This window comes from Oncorhynchus nerka, linkage group LG22, assembly GCF_034236695.1.
Source record: "Oncorhynchus nerka isolate Pitt River linkage group LG22, Oner_Uvic_2.0, whole genome shotgun sequence".
NCBI lineage: Eukaryota > Metazoa > Chordata > Actinopteri > Salmoniformes > Salmonidae > Oncorhynchus > Oncorhynchus nerka.
Window position 1 is genome coordinate 31,549,144 of NC_088417.1, and position 17,700 is coordinate 31,566,843.

General features: G+C 44.4%; 1 protein-coding gene across 3 annotated transcripts in view; it reads right to left on the reverse strand.

The window, feature by feature from the left end:
* The window catches only part of LOC115125332 (MAGUK p55 subfamily member 7-like), a 313,135-nt gene that overhangs the window by 187,348 nt on the left and 108,087 nt on the right, over positions 1–17,700 (reverse strand). For all 3 annotated transcript variants that reach the window (XM_065007128.1, XM_065007126.1, XM_065007127.1), the window contains one exon: positions 7,985–8,103. In XM_065007128.1, coding sequence (XP_064863200.1) covers positions 7,985–8,103 — 119 coding nt within the window. The remainder of the gene's footprint in view (positions 1–7,984; positions 8,104–17,700) is intronic.

Consider the following 17,700-nt stretch of genomic DNA (forward strand, 5'->3'; position numbering starts at 1 on the left):
TATAAGAAACTAAACTATTACTGACCAGGAGCTCTATAAGAAACTTCAGGCCCTCAAATTTAAAAAGGCATGCGGACCTGATGGCATCCTAAATGAGATGCTCAAACTCAATAGTGCAAAATTTCAATTGGCTATATTAAAACTGTTTAATTTGATCCTGAGTGTAGGTTATTTCCCTGACATCTGGAATCAAGGAGTCATAACCCCAATCTTTAAGAACGGAGACAAATTTGACCCTAACAATTACAGAGGCATTTGTGTGAACAGTAACCTGGGGAAGGTTTTCTGTAGTATTATAAATGTAAGAGTTCTAAACTTCCTTAATAAGCACAATGTCTTGAGTAAAAGCCAAATTGGATTTATACCAAAACATCGCACAACTGATCATATTTACACCCTACACACCCTGATAGATAAACATGTCCACCAAAATAACACCAAAATATACGCTTGCTTTATCGACTTCCAAAAAGCATTTGATTCTATTTGGCATACAGGACTGTTCTACAAAGTTATTGAAAGTGATGTAGGGGCTAAAATATGACATAATTAAATCAATGTATACTGGCAAAACATGCAGCATTAAAATTGGTAAGAAAAAAACAGAATTCTTTAACCAGGGGGGGCCTTCGTCAGGGTTGCAATCTGAGCCTTGCACTCTTCAATATTTACATCAACGAATTGGCCACTATTCTAGAAAAATCCTTAGTCTCCACAATTCAGAGGTTAAATGCCTACTCTTCGCAGATGACCTATGCCTGCTGTCACCCACAGCACATGGCCTACAGCAGAGCCTGGACCTGCTAGAGCAGTACTGCCAGACCTGGGCCCAGGCAGTAAACCCCCAAATAATGATTTTCCAGAGAAGATCCAGATCTCAGGGAATTAGACCAAAGTTCTCAATTGGTACAAAATATATAGAGTACTGTACACACTGCAATTACTTCGGTTTAAAAATAAGCTCAACTGGACACCTTAATGAGGCAGTGAATGAGCTGAGAGAGAAAGCACGCAGGGCATTCTACGCCATTAAAAAGCTAATAGCTATTAAAATTTGGCTAAAACTAATTGAATATGTCATTGAACCAATTGCACTTTATGGCAGCGAGGTGTGGGGTCCACTTGCAAAACAAGATTTCATCAAATGGGACAAACACCCCATTGAAACCCTGCATGCAGAGTTCTGTAAGATTATCCTACAAGACCAGAGGAAAACTACAAACAATGCATGCAGGGCAGAATTAGGCCAATATCCACTAATAATAACAACTCAAAAAATAGCAATTAAGTTTTGGAAACATCTAAAATACAGTGACCCCCTCTCATATCATTACCAAGCCCTGCAATGCCAAGCTCATCCAGCTGGTCCTGAGTTCCCAAACCTGTTCTACTAACACACTGAAGCCTCAGGACCAGAACATCCAATCAATCAGGATAAACCAAATTACAACACAGTCAAAACAAAACTACATTGCTTATTGGGAAACACAAGCACAAAGCAAAATGCAGTGCTATCTGGCCCTAAATCGACAGTACACCGTGGCTAAATACTTGACCATGGTTACTGATCAAAACCTTAGAAAAACCTTGACAAAGTACAGGCTCAGTGAGCACAGCCTTGCCATTGAGAAGGGTAGACAAAGCAACACCTGGCTCCCTGTAGAGGAAAGGCTGTGCAACTACTGCACAACAGCAGAACCTGAGACGGAGCTGCATTTCCTGACAAAATGTCAAAAATATAAAACATTTACCAGAGTGTCATTTTCCCAAATTTGAAACCCTTATTCAAGGTTTCAAAGACCTCTCTGATAAGAGTAGGCTACCCGTTCTGTTGGGGGAGGACGGGTTATTGTTATTGTTGAATGGATGGTTATTTTGACCCTTGGTTATTGTTGTTACTGTTGTCCCGTTGACAATTTTGATTCTCATTTTTATATTGTAAATATCCAAAATAGGCTTTGGCAATATGTACATTGTTACGACATGCCAATAAAGCGAATTGAATTAAAGAGAGGGATAGAGCGAGAGGGAGAGAGAGAGAGAGACGGAGAGAGAGAAAGAGAGGGAGAGGGAGAGAGAGAGAAAGGGAGAGGTAGTGAGAGGGAGGGATAGAGAGAGAGTCACTTTTGTTTATCCATTTTACTTGCTTTGGCAAAGTAAACATATGTTTCCCATGCCAATAAAGCCCCTTGAATTGAATTGAAGAGGTCCATCCTGCCGTGACAGCCATATCATTAAGTTAGCTAGAGGATAGAATTCCTTATGCAGCTAGGAAAGTGAAAGGGAGCAGTGTTGGCAACTGCGTAAGAGGACCCCACAGAAGACCCTGTTTATTCTGCATGAGGAGACAGTGAAGGAACATGCACACACCTAACCAAGTTCCTAAAGAAATACAGACAGCCAATGAGTCAAACACCTTCACTACAGTACTTGGTTTCTATTTACATTTTTAATTTCCAATATCCCGTTTCATGACATGTACAATAAAAACACTGCAGCGATTTACTGCACGTGGCATTTATTAAGCTAATTCAAATGATTTATAAAGGCTATTGGGTTGTAAATAAAACTAGTAGCCTTGAGAATGCTGGGAACAAAATGACGGATAAACTTCAGACATCTTCAGAGTGGAGGTGGTAGGAACTGGGAAGCAGTGTTTTAGTTCCAGGTCAGAGGTTAGGGGATATAACGGTGGTGTATTCCAACAGAACAGGGTTCATGCTATAAACACACTTCACTACAGCAGTTCTCACACCTAAACAGACAACAAGTTGAAGATGGTAAATCCACGTCTTCTCCACCTCCAAACCACTAGTAGGCTGGGAATCATTTCGTTTCCAACCCATGTTATGCTCAATAGGCCATGCGTCTGTACTCTGTGACTGGGGGGAGTTTTTCGACTTGCTCTACTTTTTACTCTACTGTCCCGATCACAACCCCACAAGTCCATTTCAATTTTGGCCCTGTCCACCGCCTGTCTGCCTCTGTCCGTAACCAGCGTGTTTGTGTACATTGAACATGATCTTTCAAACGTCACGCTGCTTTCGTCCATTAAACAGTAATGACAATATTTGGACGGCAGCCTAAGCACCGGAGTATAACGTTTCTGTGAAGACAGGGGATTTAGTTTGGATACAGGCATTTTTAACCAGAAATAATGATTCAGGCTTGAGTCAACAAGTGGGCTATAGGCCTATACACTCTAAAGAGCAACAAGGTCAATTCAACCACTTTAGCTTTCTACAGTTGCTAATGTCTGTCAACATACAATAAGCACATTGTGTAAATGGGTATTAACATCTACAGTTGAAGTCGGAAGTTTACATACATTTAGGTTGGAGTCATTAAAGCCCTGACCTCAATCCTATAGAACATTTGTGGGCAGAACTGAAAAAGCGTGTGTGAGCAAGGAGGCCTACAAACCTGACTCAGTTACATCAGCTCTGTCAGGAGGAATGGGCCAAAATTCACCCAACGTATTGTGGGAAGCTTGTGGAAGGCTACCTGAAACATTTGACCCAAGTTAAACAATTTAAAGGCAATGCTACCAAATACTAATTGAGTGTATGTAAACTTTGACCCACTGGGAATGTGATGAAATAAATAAAAGATGAAATAAATAATTCTCTCTACTATTAATCTCTACTATTTCACATTCTTAAAATAAAGTGGTGATCCTAACTGACCTAAGACAGGGAATTCTTACTAGGATTAAATGTCAGGAATGGTGAAAAACTGAGTTTAAATGCATTTGGCTAAGGTGTATGTAAACTTCCGACTTCAACTGTATATGGTGCATACAATGAGTACTGGTGCAGGCACGTGAGAGGACAGCTAACACAAGGGTCCTGTTTCCCAGAGAACAGGGTCTGCGTCCCAAATGGCACCCTATTTCGGACACAATTGCACCCCATTCCCCTGTATGTCAAAAAAAGTGCATTATAAAGGGAATAGGGTGCCATTTGGGATGTAGACAGAGGCTAATCTTCCCACCGTGCCCCTCAGGTGTTTTCTAAGCTTCCCGAGAGGAGGTTCCGTTCCCCCAAAATAATAAACGGGGGGTTCAGTGGCCACCGAGCCCAGGGACGTGTCAACCGCAGGCAGCACGAGCCGATCTCTCAGGTGGTATAGGCTTACAAGCCCAGAGCCCAGACAGTCTGAGGTAGGGTGGAGGCAGATTGGAGAGGGTAGTCTACGGCTGCTAATCCCTTGGTCATCCTACACGTTGTCCTGAACGTCACTCCTCAGAAACATTCACAGCCCACATTGTGTGTAGCATATATCATGGTGTGTTTTAATGACTAGGACTGCAGTCTAAGAATGTGTTTGACCATCTGGGCTATACTATATTAAGAGGCTAATCAAATTCCAGTTCAAATGAGACCATGTACGCAATGACCACAAACTAGTCAAATCCACCAAAGACTTCACCTAAAACTAATGTAAAGCACCTTTCCATGTCACATTAAAGCAGTGCAGCATTTGAAGTACAGACAGCTACAATCACTTCAAAAGCTCCAAGTATAACAGGGTGGGAGGAGACAGAGGGGACACATCCCAAATTGCACACTTTTCCCCATATAGTGCACTAGTTTTGAGTAAAGCCATATCGCCCTGGTCAAAAATAGTGCAGTTAATAGGGAATAGGGTGGAAGTTGGGACGCAGCCTGATTGCCTGCCAAGCCCAGCCTATTAGCATCTAACTATACCAGAATGAAAGGGAAAAGTGACCAACCACAAATGAAGCTGCTCAGGGCTAACGCTGAAGGCCTGCTGACAGAAAGTTGGTCTCCAACCGCCCTGCACCTGATTCAGGTGGAAATTGAACGTTGTATTATATTTCCTGTGGCTTTTTGTGGTACGAGGTACTTGGCGACGGAACAGTAGAAAGGGAGGAATTTATAGAAAGTACACTTGAGTAACTAATTTAATTTGAAGAAGAACGTCTGTTTTAGTTTGGATACGTACGCCGGGCGGTTCCACAAACAGGCTCTACTTTCTGTCATGCAGCTGGGGACGTTGTCGTGTCGATGACAAGCCTGCAAAGTAGTGCACTGTGCAGGGACTCTGGATCTGTCCCAAATGGCACCCTATGGGTCCTGCTCTAAAGTAGTGCACTATATAGGGAATAGGGTGCCATTCGGGAAGTAGCACCTGTGAACTCAGCCGAAAGACTATATTAGTTTCATCTTTCTCCTCTGTGACATAATCTGATTAACAGAGACGCTAGGGGCCCAATTGTCTGTCTGGAAGGGCAGGTGAGGAGAGACAGAGGAGGATGACAGGAGGAGAGGAGTCTGGTTAGGGTGCACTGTACAGTAGGCCTGAATCTCCCTCTCTCTTATTCCCTTCCTCTCTCTCAGTCACTGACACTTGTTCTACCTCCACTAGGGATCTAGTCCTGACCAGGCATCCGATGCTCCACAATTACCCAGGTGAGGCATGATGCTTACCATATGCCCAGGGACAGGCTGAGCTGTTTAAACTTGTCAGATTACGAGGATGTTTTCTCTGCTATTAGCCTCTTCCAATACCTCTATTTCACAGCCCTGTGTAGTCATGGGTGGAATCTGGATCTGCAGAACGGGTAGTGAGGGTGGTGTGTGTGTGTAGGATGGGTCAGTAGGGTTTAAAGTAATAGTGTGTCACTGACGATAGACATGAGTTCACCTGAGCATCACCACTGTAAGGTGAGAGGGGGCCGCCCCCCACCCCACGGGAAGGAGGAAACACATTAAAAGGCCAGCCTGTCTGTCTAGAGCTGGGTTGGATCAAACAGCCCTCCCCTCTCCCTGCAATGCTGAGGATAAGAGACACTGAAAGCTCATTCAGCTCAGCTTTCCTTGAGTCGAGAGAGAGAAAGTGGAAAAAAGAAAATCAAACACATAAATGGTCTTGTCTTGGCGGAAGAAGAGAAATGTGCGTCCTCTATTGTTACCCTGACTTATGGGCCTGCTTCACGGCTGTGTGGGTCGGGTCGGGGCGGGACATCATTCTTCTTTAATGAGGTATATATTACGCTACAGTAGCGATGGTGAATTAGGCCGCATTAGGCTGTAAACCTAGTGCGCATTTATAGATTGCAGCTGACGCGACCCACAGTGTGAGTGCCAGGCAGCCGGTGGCAGGACGTCAGTGACTGGTTGGCTCAGTGTCCGGATGATGGTGGTGGAATTCACATCGCTAAGTGGTGGTGCCAATTCATCGCCATGACAAAGAACATTAAACATTTCAAAAGCAACCACCGCCGAGCCCCTCTCCCACCCCTCCTTCCAATCCTAACTGTCAGCCCTCGACAATCACACAGCTTCTTAATTGGTCGGACCTCCACTGCCCAACGTTTCATAGGGTTTTTAAGAGGGAGAGGTGGAAGGAAGGAGGACAAGAAGGAGGAGGAGTGAATGACTTCTGAGCTCTGCTTCGTTGGCTCCTCATTAGCAGACTGGCATTTCCCAAAACACAAAACACATATTCCAGTCAATTCAGGTCCAATCTAGCACCACTTGTTTGTTTAAACCACAGCTGGCAACAGGTAGGTGAGGTTTCCTTTCTCGTCACAAACTCCCCCTGCTGGGGAACTACGGGTACTGAAAAGCCAAGGCTGCACAATTCTAACTTTTCGACAATTTCAACAGCCTGAGAAGGTCTGTCACTGTGAACAGACAAAGGCTTTGTGAAGAGCTATTCAGGGTTTAATTGGAAACCAGTGAGGGAACATGAACATAACCCTTGGCCCACAGACGGACAGAGTTTCCTCCCCAGGAGAGATGTATAACAGGGATTAAGCCTGATCAGCCATGATCCACTGTGGTCAAACACTCGGTGAGGTCCTGAGGTCCAGCCACATGCCTGCCTAAATGTTATGGAAATGTAACCCACAATCATTACCATAATGACATCTGTGCCATCTGACATTACATTTTCTTTGGGCCGACACGATCTGGACTTTGAACATACACAGGCCTACCCATCATTATCTGGTGAAAAGCCTTAGTCCAAAGCCATGCATAACAAACCCAACATGAAAGGAAACCCATTCTGTTTCCTCAGTCATGTCCCAACCTCAGGTTAGGTCCCAAATGGCACCCTATTCCCTATTTGGTCTGGTCAAAAGTAGTGCACTATATAGGGAATAAGGTGCCACTTGGGATGCAACCATTATAATTCTGCTGGAGTTTATACACGTGGCTCAGCTCGCATTGGCACAGCACAACCTGGATCCTGCACACACACACAGTAATAGAGAAAACGTTTATGTAGTGAGGGGAGGGAGGTAATATGATGTCAATTCTCTCCCCCCTCCCTTCCCTTGTCTATGACACAAAGACCGCAGCCAACAGACTGATCAGAAACTGTCTGCTACTGACCAACAATTGCCTCTGATTTAAAAGCCACATTTCTTTACAGTACTTCACCTATACACCTGTAAACGACATGTTAAAGATACTGTCAACCCTGGGCTTTGTCCCTTGGACTAGTGGGAGGGTAAATGAATAGAGGGAAGAGTGGTGTTGCTGTAGTCTGCAGACTAGACAAGGGCAGTGGAGGGGGGGCAGACAGACTACAAACTGCGGACAGCATATGGTTCACTCATTAGCACCGTCTGCCAGAGAAATAAAGATATCAAGTGTGTTCATCTCCGGCACTCTGTTTTAATAACCCTGCCGCCTGGTCCGGCCCAGAGAACCTCTTCACATAGACACATGACCCGACACGGTCCTGTCGCGACATTAAGACAGCCTTGTACAGAAGGAATGAGAGAGACAGGACTAGAACAAGAAGGAGAGAGAGAGAGGGAGAGAGAGAGAAAGGGGAAAGTGTGTGAGACAGGGAGACACTGAAAAACAGACAAAAAGTAAGAGCTTGAAAAAAGGAAATGAGCGAGAAAAGGAGGGGTGTTATGATCCTAACACGACCGTCACACACACACACACTTCTTTAAAGGCTTAGGAGGGGAAAATAGGAAGGGGTACAGTAGGTTTACCTTGACCAGCGAGTGGAGGCTCCTCTCTCCGAACATGTTGTGTAGAAAGGTGCTGTCGTCCTGGCTGTGGACATGGGGCTGCAGCTGGGAGGGCAGGGCACACAGCAGCTCATGCAGACCTGAAGGCACAGAGAGGGAACAGGAGGAAACCACGCAGTCAGCGCCCATCACACACAGAGACAAACATACACTGAGTATACAAAACATTAAGAACCCCTTCTCTTTCCACGACAAAGACAGACCAGCTGAAGGACAGGAGACAGGTTGACAAAGGATTTTTAAGCTTTGAGACAATTGAGACATGGATTGCGTGTGTGCCGTTCAGAGGGTGAATGGGTAAGACAAAAGACTGACGTGCCTTTGAAAGGGGTATGGTAGCAGGTGCCAGGGTTTGTGTCAAGAACTGCAACGCTGCAGGGCTTTTCACACTCAACAGTTTCCTGTGTGTATCAAGAATGGTCCACCACCCAAAGGACATCTAGCCAACTTGACACAACTGTGGGAAGCATTGGAGTCAACATGGGCCAGCATCCCTGTAGAACGCTTCCGACACCTTGTAGAGTCCGTGCCCCAATGAATTGAGGCTGTTCTGAGAGTAAAGGGTGGGGTGTTCTTAATGGTATACTCAGTGTGTACTCACACACACAAGTTCCCTCTGAGGTTGCCAAGGGGGAGATGAGGGGGCAAGGAAGTTCTACAGAGATCTAGGGAAGGTATCACCAACCCAGGTTAAAGTGACCGTGGGTGTTGAGCTGCACTGGTCTACTCTGGACCAGACTAAACCAGACCAGAGCAGACCAGGTCATCAGGAGGCAATAAGCCACTTCCTCTCACAGCTCAGCACTTCCTGCCTTTGTCTCAGCGCTTCCTGTTGTTCCAGGAACTCCACCGTCACCAACGTCAGTCAATAAATCCCACAAATAAATCAATCTTAGTTTCTGCTGAAGTCCCAGATTTGAACTTAACATATATACGTTTTAGAGAGAAAAATCAAGGAACAAAGGCCTTAGTGAGTGTGCTGGTTGGTCTAAGCGCTATATAAGTCGGATGAAATGGCCAGTTGGATGAAATGGCCACAGTCTAAGACCTGCTGTCCTTGGACTAAGTGGAGACGTGTTGTATTGGGACTATATTCTGGAGAACTTGTTCTGGTGGGTCTAAGTATTGTATTAGGTCTGGTCTAGTCTCACGTTGCCATTCCTCCAAAATCAAGTCAATACTTAAAAACAGTGTATTTTTAGCTAGCTGTCTACAATAGGCCACTTTGTAGATTAACTCAACTGAGATGTTAGGTAGGTAACTACTGTAGCTTTACATACTGTATAGTTAAGTGAATTAAATGTCATCAGCAAACGTTAGCTAACTTCCTATCAGCTAGCTATCTTGATGTAATCAAATGCATTTGTATTTAACAGCTATGGAAGAGGGTGAAATTACAGCTCCACCTGGCAGTAAAGGGAGAGTGTAGACAGGACAGGTCATTTTGTGGGAGGACATTATGACAAGATTCTCCAGTTCCAGTCCCTAAAGGGGGGAACTTTGAGGACAGAGAGATACAGCAACGTAATATTGAGTGCCGTCTAATTTGAGTTTAATGAAGCCTGTTTCTTCGTGATGTGTTCTGTCCTCCGATATGGAAAGCTGTGAAAACCGTTTTACAGATGAAGAGAGATGGAATGTCCCAACAATGAATGTCCCAACAGACTGAAGGTATATCCTATATGCCATGGGTTATATTTGTAGGCCTACCTATATTAGCAAATGGTGTATACAAAAATACAGTTAAACATCACACACAAATTTATATACCTATTACAATTGGAGCAGCCCAACCCTACTGGACATATGCTGGGTGAGCAGGGTTCTGTTTCAGCCCAGCAATAACACACCTGATTCAACTTAACAAACCTAATGAGTTGATAATCTAGTGTGCTATTGCTGGGCTGGAATAGAACCCTGCTCACCCAGTAGGTCTATTGCTGGAACAGAACCCTGCTCACCCAGTAGATCTATTTCTGAGCTGGAATAGAAGTCTGCTCAACCAGTAGATCTATTGCTGAGCTGGAACAGAACCCTGCTCACCCAGTAGGTCTGTTGCTGAGCTGGAATAGAACCCTGCTCACCCAGTAGATCTATTGCTGAGCTGGAACAGAACCCTGCTCACCCAGTAGATCTATTGCTGAGCTGGAACAGAACCCTGCTCACCCAGTAGATCTATTGCTGAGCTGGAACAGAACCCTGCTCACCCAGTAGATCTATTGCTGAGCTGGAACAGAACCCTGCTCACCCAGTAGATCTATTGCTGAGCTGGAACAGAACCCTGCTCACCCAGTAGATCTATTGCTGAGCTGGAACAGAACCCTGCTCACCCAGTAGGTCTGTTGCTGAGCTGGAACATAACCCTGCTCACCCAGTAGATCTATTGCTGAGCTGGAACAGAACCCTGCTCACCCAGTAGGTCTGTTGCTGAGCTGGAATAGAACCCTGCTCACCCAGTAGATCTATTGCTGAGCTGGAACAGAACCCTGCTCACCCAGTAGGTCTGTTGCTGAGCTGGAACAGAACCCTGCTCACCCAGTAGATCTATTGCTGAGCTGGAACAGAACCCTGCTCACCCAGTAGATCTATTGCTGAGCTGGAACAGAACCCTGCTCACCCAGTAGGTCTGTTGCTGAGCTGGAACAGAACCCTGCTCACCCAGTAGGTCTGTTGCTGAGCTGGAATAGAACCCTGCTCACCCAGTAGATCTATTGCTGAGCTGGAACAGAACCCTGCTCACCCAGTAGATCTATTGCTGAGCTGGAACAGAACCCTGCTCACCCAGTAGATCTATTGCTGAGCTGGAACAGAACCCTGCTCACCCAGTAGATCTATTGCTGAGCTGGAACAGAACCCTGCTCACCCAGTAGATCTATTGCTGAGCTGGAACAGAACCCTGCTCACCCAGTAGGTCTGTTGCTGAGCTGGAATAGAACCCTGCTCACCCAGTAGGTCTATTGCTGAGCTGGAACAGAACCCTGCTCACCCAGTAGGTCTATTGCTGAGCTGGAACAGAACCCTGCTCACCCAGTAGATCTATTTCTGAGCTGGAATAAAAGTCTGCTCAACCAGTAGATCTATTGCTGAGCTGGAACAGAACCCTGCTCACCCAGTAGGTCTGTTGCTGAGCTGGAACATAACCCTGCTCACCCAGTAGATCTATTGCTGAGCTGGAACAGAACCCTGCTCACCCAGTAGGTCTGTTGCTGAGCTGGAATAGAACCCTGCTCACCCAGTAGGTCTATTGCTGAGCTGGAACAGAACCCTGCTCACCCAGTAGGTCAGGGGTCAGTGGAGCAAGGTTGGAGCAAAGTTTTGTTGTTCAACAGAAATTATGCTTTAGTAATAATAGCCTACTTGTTACTACTCAATTAGCTATTGGTGTTTATACAAAGATATTTACATAAGATAAATGTACAAATAAGATTTAAGGGATGAAGTGTTGATTATTTGAAGTGAAGTGGTTAAACTATTTTTAAAAATGAACTTATGTCAATGTTGATTAATCACATGTCCCAATCCTGCAATAAAGAGGGGAAGGGTTTCCGTCTCTAATGTGTCTGTGTTTCTGTGTTGTTTTCTCAAATCAACATTTCCTTTGTGTCTAGTTGTCAGATCTCCAATGTGTTTTATTTGATTGTCTCTCTCTCTCTTCTCTGTATATCAGCTATGTGAATCCATTTAGCAATTTATCATATAGCATGCATCTCCAATACAGCCATAGACCTACAGTATGATGGCATGACTGGCCTTATGGGCATCTGAAGCAGAGAATAGCTAAACTCACACATTGCTTGCATGTTGAGCGATATGTTCTCATTTAAGATCATAACATTAGACAATGTAAAATCTGCAATAACAAAATAAATTACATCCTCTCACTGTCAACCGAGTTTATTTTCAGTAAACTTAATTAACATGTGTAAATATTTGTATGAACATAACAAGATTCCACAACTGAGACATAAACTGAACAAGTTCCACATACATGTGACTAACAGAAATGGAAAAATGTGTCCCTGAACAAAGGGGGGTCAAAATCAAAAGTAACTGTCAGTATCTGGGGTGGCCACCAGCTGCATTAAGTACTGCAGTGCATCTCCTCCTCATGGACTGCACCAGATTTGCCCGTTCTTGCTGTGACATGTTACCCCACTCTTCCACCAAGGCACCTGCAAGTTCCCGGACATTTCTGTGGGGAATGGCCCTAGCCCTCACCCTCCGATCCAACAGGTCCCAGATGTGCTCAATGGGATTGAGATCCGGGCTCTTCGCTGGCCATGGCAGAACACTGACATTCCTGTCTTGCAGGAACTTATGTCTGTGAGTATAACAGAACTGATATGGCAGGTGAAAACCCGAGGAAAATCCATCCAGAAAATGCTATTATTTTGAAATGGCTGTTACTCCATTGAAAGCCTATCCACCATACAAAGGGCTATGGCTTCCACTACATGTTGCCAGTCTTTAGGCATTGTTTCAGGCTTTTACTCTGAAAAATGAGGGAGAAACACCACTTTCAATGAGAGGACAGTGGAAATTTCCAGACATGAGTCCTGCGCGTGACCGGGAGTGCGCCTTTCTTGTTTTTCCTTTTCTATTGACGAAGCTATTATCCGGTTGAAATATGATCAATTATTTATGACAAAAACAACCTGAGGATTGATTATAAACATCGTTTGACATGTTTCTACTAACTTTTTAGATTTTTCGTCTGCCTGCTGTGACCAATGAATCCAATGGATTACTGAACAAAACGCACCAACAAAACTGAGGTTCTTGGAACAAAGGACTTTATCGAACAAAATGAACATTTTTTGTGTAACATGGAGTCTTGGGAGTACAACCATATGAAGATCAAAGGTAAGTGACACATTTTATCGCGATTTCTGACTTTCGTTACTCCTCTACTTGGCTGGTTACGGTTTGTAATGATTTGTCTGCTGGGTGCAGTTCTCAGATAATCGCATGGTTTGCTTTCGTCATAAAGCCTTTTTGAAATCTGACACAGCGGTTGGATTAACAACAAGATAAGCTTTATTTTGATGTATTGCACTTGTGATTTTATGAAAGTTAAATATTTTTTGTAATTTTACCTTTCTAGCCCAGAGGTTCCGCTAGCGACAACATTCCACTGAAAAGGCAGCGCGCGAAATTCAAAAAATATTTTTTGGAAATATGTCACTTTCACACATACAGTCCAATGCAGAAAATGAAAGATAAACATCTTGTTAATCTACCCATCATGTCCGATTTAAAAAATGCAGACAATCCACAACAAAAAGGGAAGCACAGCCGAGAGCTGCCCAGTGACACAAGCGTACCAGACGAGCTAAATAACTTCTTTGCTCGCTTCGAGGCAAATAACACTGAAACATGCATGAAATGATCAGCTGTTCCGGACGACTGTGTGATCACGCTCTCTGCAGCCGATGTGAGTAAGACCCTTAATTTGAATTTGGCGCGCTAGCGTCCCACTGATCCGAAAGAAGATAGCGGTAATCCCACGTCCACTATGACTATTATTATTGATGTTGGTCCAACTATTTTTTTGTTAAATATATACTTTGACAATGGAAGTACAGTTGAAGTCGGAAGTTTACATAAACAAGTTTTAATGACTCCAACCTAAGTGTTTCAACCACTCCACAAATTTCTAGTTAACAAACCATAGTTTTGGCAAGTCGGTTAGGACATCTATGACTAATTGGGAATGGGACGCAAGCGTAGGATTGATCACCCTGTCGCTGGCCGCCTTTGGGGAGGGTGTATAGTGCGAAAGGCCGAAACACCCTAGGAACCAACAGGTACACTACTGATGATGCGCTCCCCAAATTTCAACAGGCTCACTGTTCATGAACTCTTGGAAGTGCTTGCACAAAGGATAGTAACATCTCATCCTGTGTTCTTGGAATCTTGGCAAGTCGGTTAGGACATCTACTTTGTGCATGACAAGTCATTTTTCCAACAACTGTTTACAGACAGATTATTTCACTTATAATTCACTGTATCACAATTCCAGTGGGTCAGAAGTTTACATACCCTAAGTTGACTATGCCTTTAAACAGCTTAGAGAATTCCAGAAAATTATGTCATGGCTTAATAAGCTTCTGATAGGCTAATTGGTCGCAAATGGGTCTTCCAAATGGACAATGACCCCAAACATACTTCCAAAGTTGTGGCAAAATGGCTTAAGGACAACAAAGTCAAGGTATTGGAGTGGCCATCACAAAGCCCTGACCTCAATCCTATAGAACATTTGTGGGCAGAAATGAAAAAGTGTGTGCGAGCAAGGAGGCCTACAAACCTGACTCAGTTACACCAGCTCTGTCAGGAGGAATGGGCCAAAATTCACCCAATTTATTGTGGGAAGCTTGTGGAAGGCTTCCCAAAACATTTGACCCAAGTTAAACAATTTAAAGGCAATGCTACCAAAAACGAATTGAGTGTATGTAAACTCCTGACCCACTGGGAATGTGATGAAAGAAACAAAAGCTGAAATAAATAATTCTCTCTACTATTATTCTGACATTTCACATTCTTAAAATAAAGTGGTGATCCTAACTGACCTAAGACAGGGAATTTTTACTAGGATTAAATGTCAGGAATTGTGAAAAACTGAGTTTAAATGTATTTGGCTAAGTTGTATGTAAACTTCTCACTTCAACTGTAATTGCCATGTCAATAAAGTCTACTGAATTGAATTGAGAGACACACAGAGAGAGCGAGAGAGAGTGAGAATAACCTGGGCCCTGACAGTAAATCTCAGTAAGACCAAAATAATGGTGTTCCAAAAAGGGTCCAGTCGCCAGGACCACAAATACAAATTCCATTGCCCTAGAGAACACAAAAAAACCTATACATACCTCGACCTAAACATCAGGACCACAGGCAACTTCCACAAAGCTGTGAACCATCTGATAGACAAGGCAAGAAGGGCCTTCAAAAGGAACATAAAACTTGACAAAAAAAATAGTTGAATCAGTTATAGAACCCATCGTGAGGTCTGGGGTCTGCTCACCAACCAAGAATTCACAAAATGGGACAAACACCAAATTGAACAGACCCCACAGAGCCCGAGGACAACACAATAATTAGACCCAACCAAATCATGAGAAAATAAAATAATTACTTAAAACATTGGAAAGAATGAACAAACAAACAAAACGGAGCAAACGAACACCATTTGGCACTAAACAGAGAATACAGTGGATGAATACCTGACCACTGTGACTGACCCAAAATTAAGGAAAGCTTTGACTATGTACAGACTCACTGAGCATAGCCTTGCTATTGAGAGAGGCAGCCATAGGCAGACCTGGCTCTCAAGAGAAGACAGGCTATGTGCACACTGCCCACAAAATGAGGTGGAAACTGAGCTGTACTTCCTAACCTCCTACCAAATGTTTGTCCATATTAGAGACACATATTCCCTTCAGATTACACAGACCAACAAACAATTTGAAAAATAAAATCCCATATCTACTGGGTGAAATACCACAGTGTGCCATCACAGCAGCAACATTTGTGACCTGTTGCCACAAGAAAAGGGCAACTAGAGAAGAACAAACACCATGGTAAATATAACCCATATTTATTTATTACATTTGTTTTATTTAATCTTTATTTAACTAGGAAAGTCAGTTAAGAACAAATTCTTATTTTACAATGACAGCCTACCCTGGCCAAACCCCCAAACCCTAACCCGGACGATGCTGTGCCAATTATGCGCCGCCCTCTGGGACTCCCGATCACGGCCGGTTGTGATACAGCCCGGAATCGAAGCAGGGTCTGTAGTGACGCCTCTAGCACTGAGATGCAGTGCCTTAGACCGCTGCGCCACTTGGGAGCATAAATTCATATGTATTTTCCCTTTTGTACATTAACTATTTGCACATGGTTACAATACTGTTCATTTTTTTGTGTTATTTCACTCTTTTTAATGATCTATTTCACTTGCTTTGGCAATGTAAGCATATGTTTCCCATACCAATAAAGCCACTAAAATTGAAATTGAATTGAATTGAGAGAGAGATAAAAGGAGAAAATAAACAAAAGGACCACAAAGCCGGTTGAAAGTGGGGCTGGAGCCGAGCAGGGCAGGGCTGGACTGTGTGTTGGACAGTCAGCCAGTGAGAGATCCAGCCGACTGGACGGCCCTGTACAGAGCTGTGATATCGGACACACCAGCCAGAGAGAGAGAGAGGGAGGAAGAGGTGGAAAAGAGAGTGCGAGTGAGGGAGAGAGAGAAAAAGAGAGGAAGCAAACCAGGCCAAGCTTGCACCCACCATCACCACCACCAAAGGGCGGGCCGCATGCTTGTTTTCTCCGAGCTTTGCTTGGCTCGGCCAAGCTTGGCTTGGCTTGGCTCAGTCTGGCTCCTCTCAGGTCTCTATGTGGTTGGACTAACAGGCCGGGCCTGGCAGGGTGGACTGTCAATGCAAGACTGACCGGCCGCTGGGTTCTGTTGTGTTGTGGAAACAGTAGTGGGTTGGGTCTCAAATTTCACCCTATTCCCAATATAGTACACTACTTTTGACTAGGGCCCTATAGGTTGGAGTGGTCGAGGCCAGAGGTCCAGCCTGGGGCAAGGCAAGGGAGGGGAGCAGCCCGCTGAGAGCCAGCACAGGGAGCACTGCCTGAGGGCATATAAATCCATACAGTAGTGTCCTGGAGCAGCCTAGTCTAGAGGTCTCTAGGTCCAACCTGGGCCAGAGGGGGATCAGGCCATAGAAATAGAATGGCTAGAACAGACATTCCCATCCAATTAAATTGCCGTCTGTGGCCTGAGAGCCTTTAATCCCTTCTAGTTACTCTATCTCTAAGGGTGAACTAAGGCCTCCAGGGGGTTTACAGTAAGGGGAAATGACAGCCTAATGATGCCAAAGAGCAGCAAGCCCAGCTTCCTCTCTCACGCCTACACCTCCACAGCGGTCGGAAGAAAATACGTTTTCAGATTCAGAACCTTTTTTATAAACAAATTGACAAAAAAATGAATTAAACATGATCCTCATTGGATTCATAGTCACAGAGGGGCCAGTGGCCTTGGGTTGAGTCTGGCGCAGAACTCTAGAATTAGTCCCAGATAGCACTCTATACCCTATATAGTGCACTACTTTGACCAGAGCGCTATGAAAAGTAGTGCACTATATAGGGAAAAAGGGAAAATGTTGGACACATCCATGGTAATTACAGAGGCTTATACAACACGGTCTGTAGGGAGTGAGAGTTCACTCAGCCCCACGGAGTTATACCCTGACCTCTCTGGTGCTCAACACCCCCCCGTCACCGCGCCAGGACATGACAACTGGCTGGATCCACTGGAAGAAGGATTTATCAGTCAGGCCATTCTGCTTAAGTTTTTTAAGAATAGCAGTAAAAAAATAAAAAAAATAACACTCAAACCCTGAATAGCTGCATATACTCTGGGGGATTTTTCTAAGAACAGAGGGGGAGGGAGGGAAGACGGGAGAGGGGGGGGTGAAAATGTACTTGTACCTCAAACAAATAAGGGAAATGAACGTTGGAGTCCAGCTTGGTTTCCCACCTCTCCCCCTCCTTACCGCTCCCCCCCTTACCTCTCCTCTCATCTTGCAGGTGCTGAATTACTTATTAATCTCAATCGTATATCTAGCAGGGATTTATTGAGAGAAAGATACTCTCTCACTCTCTTTCCT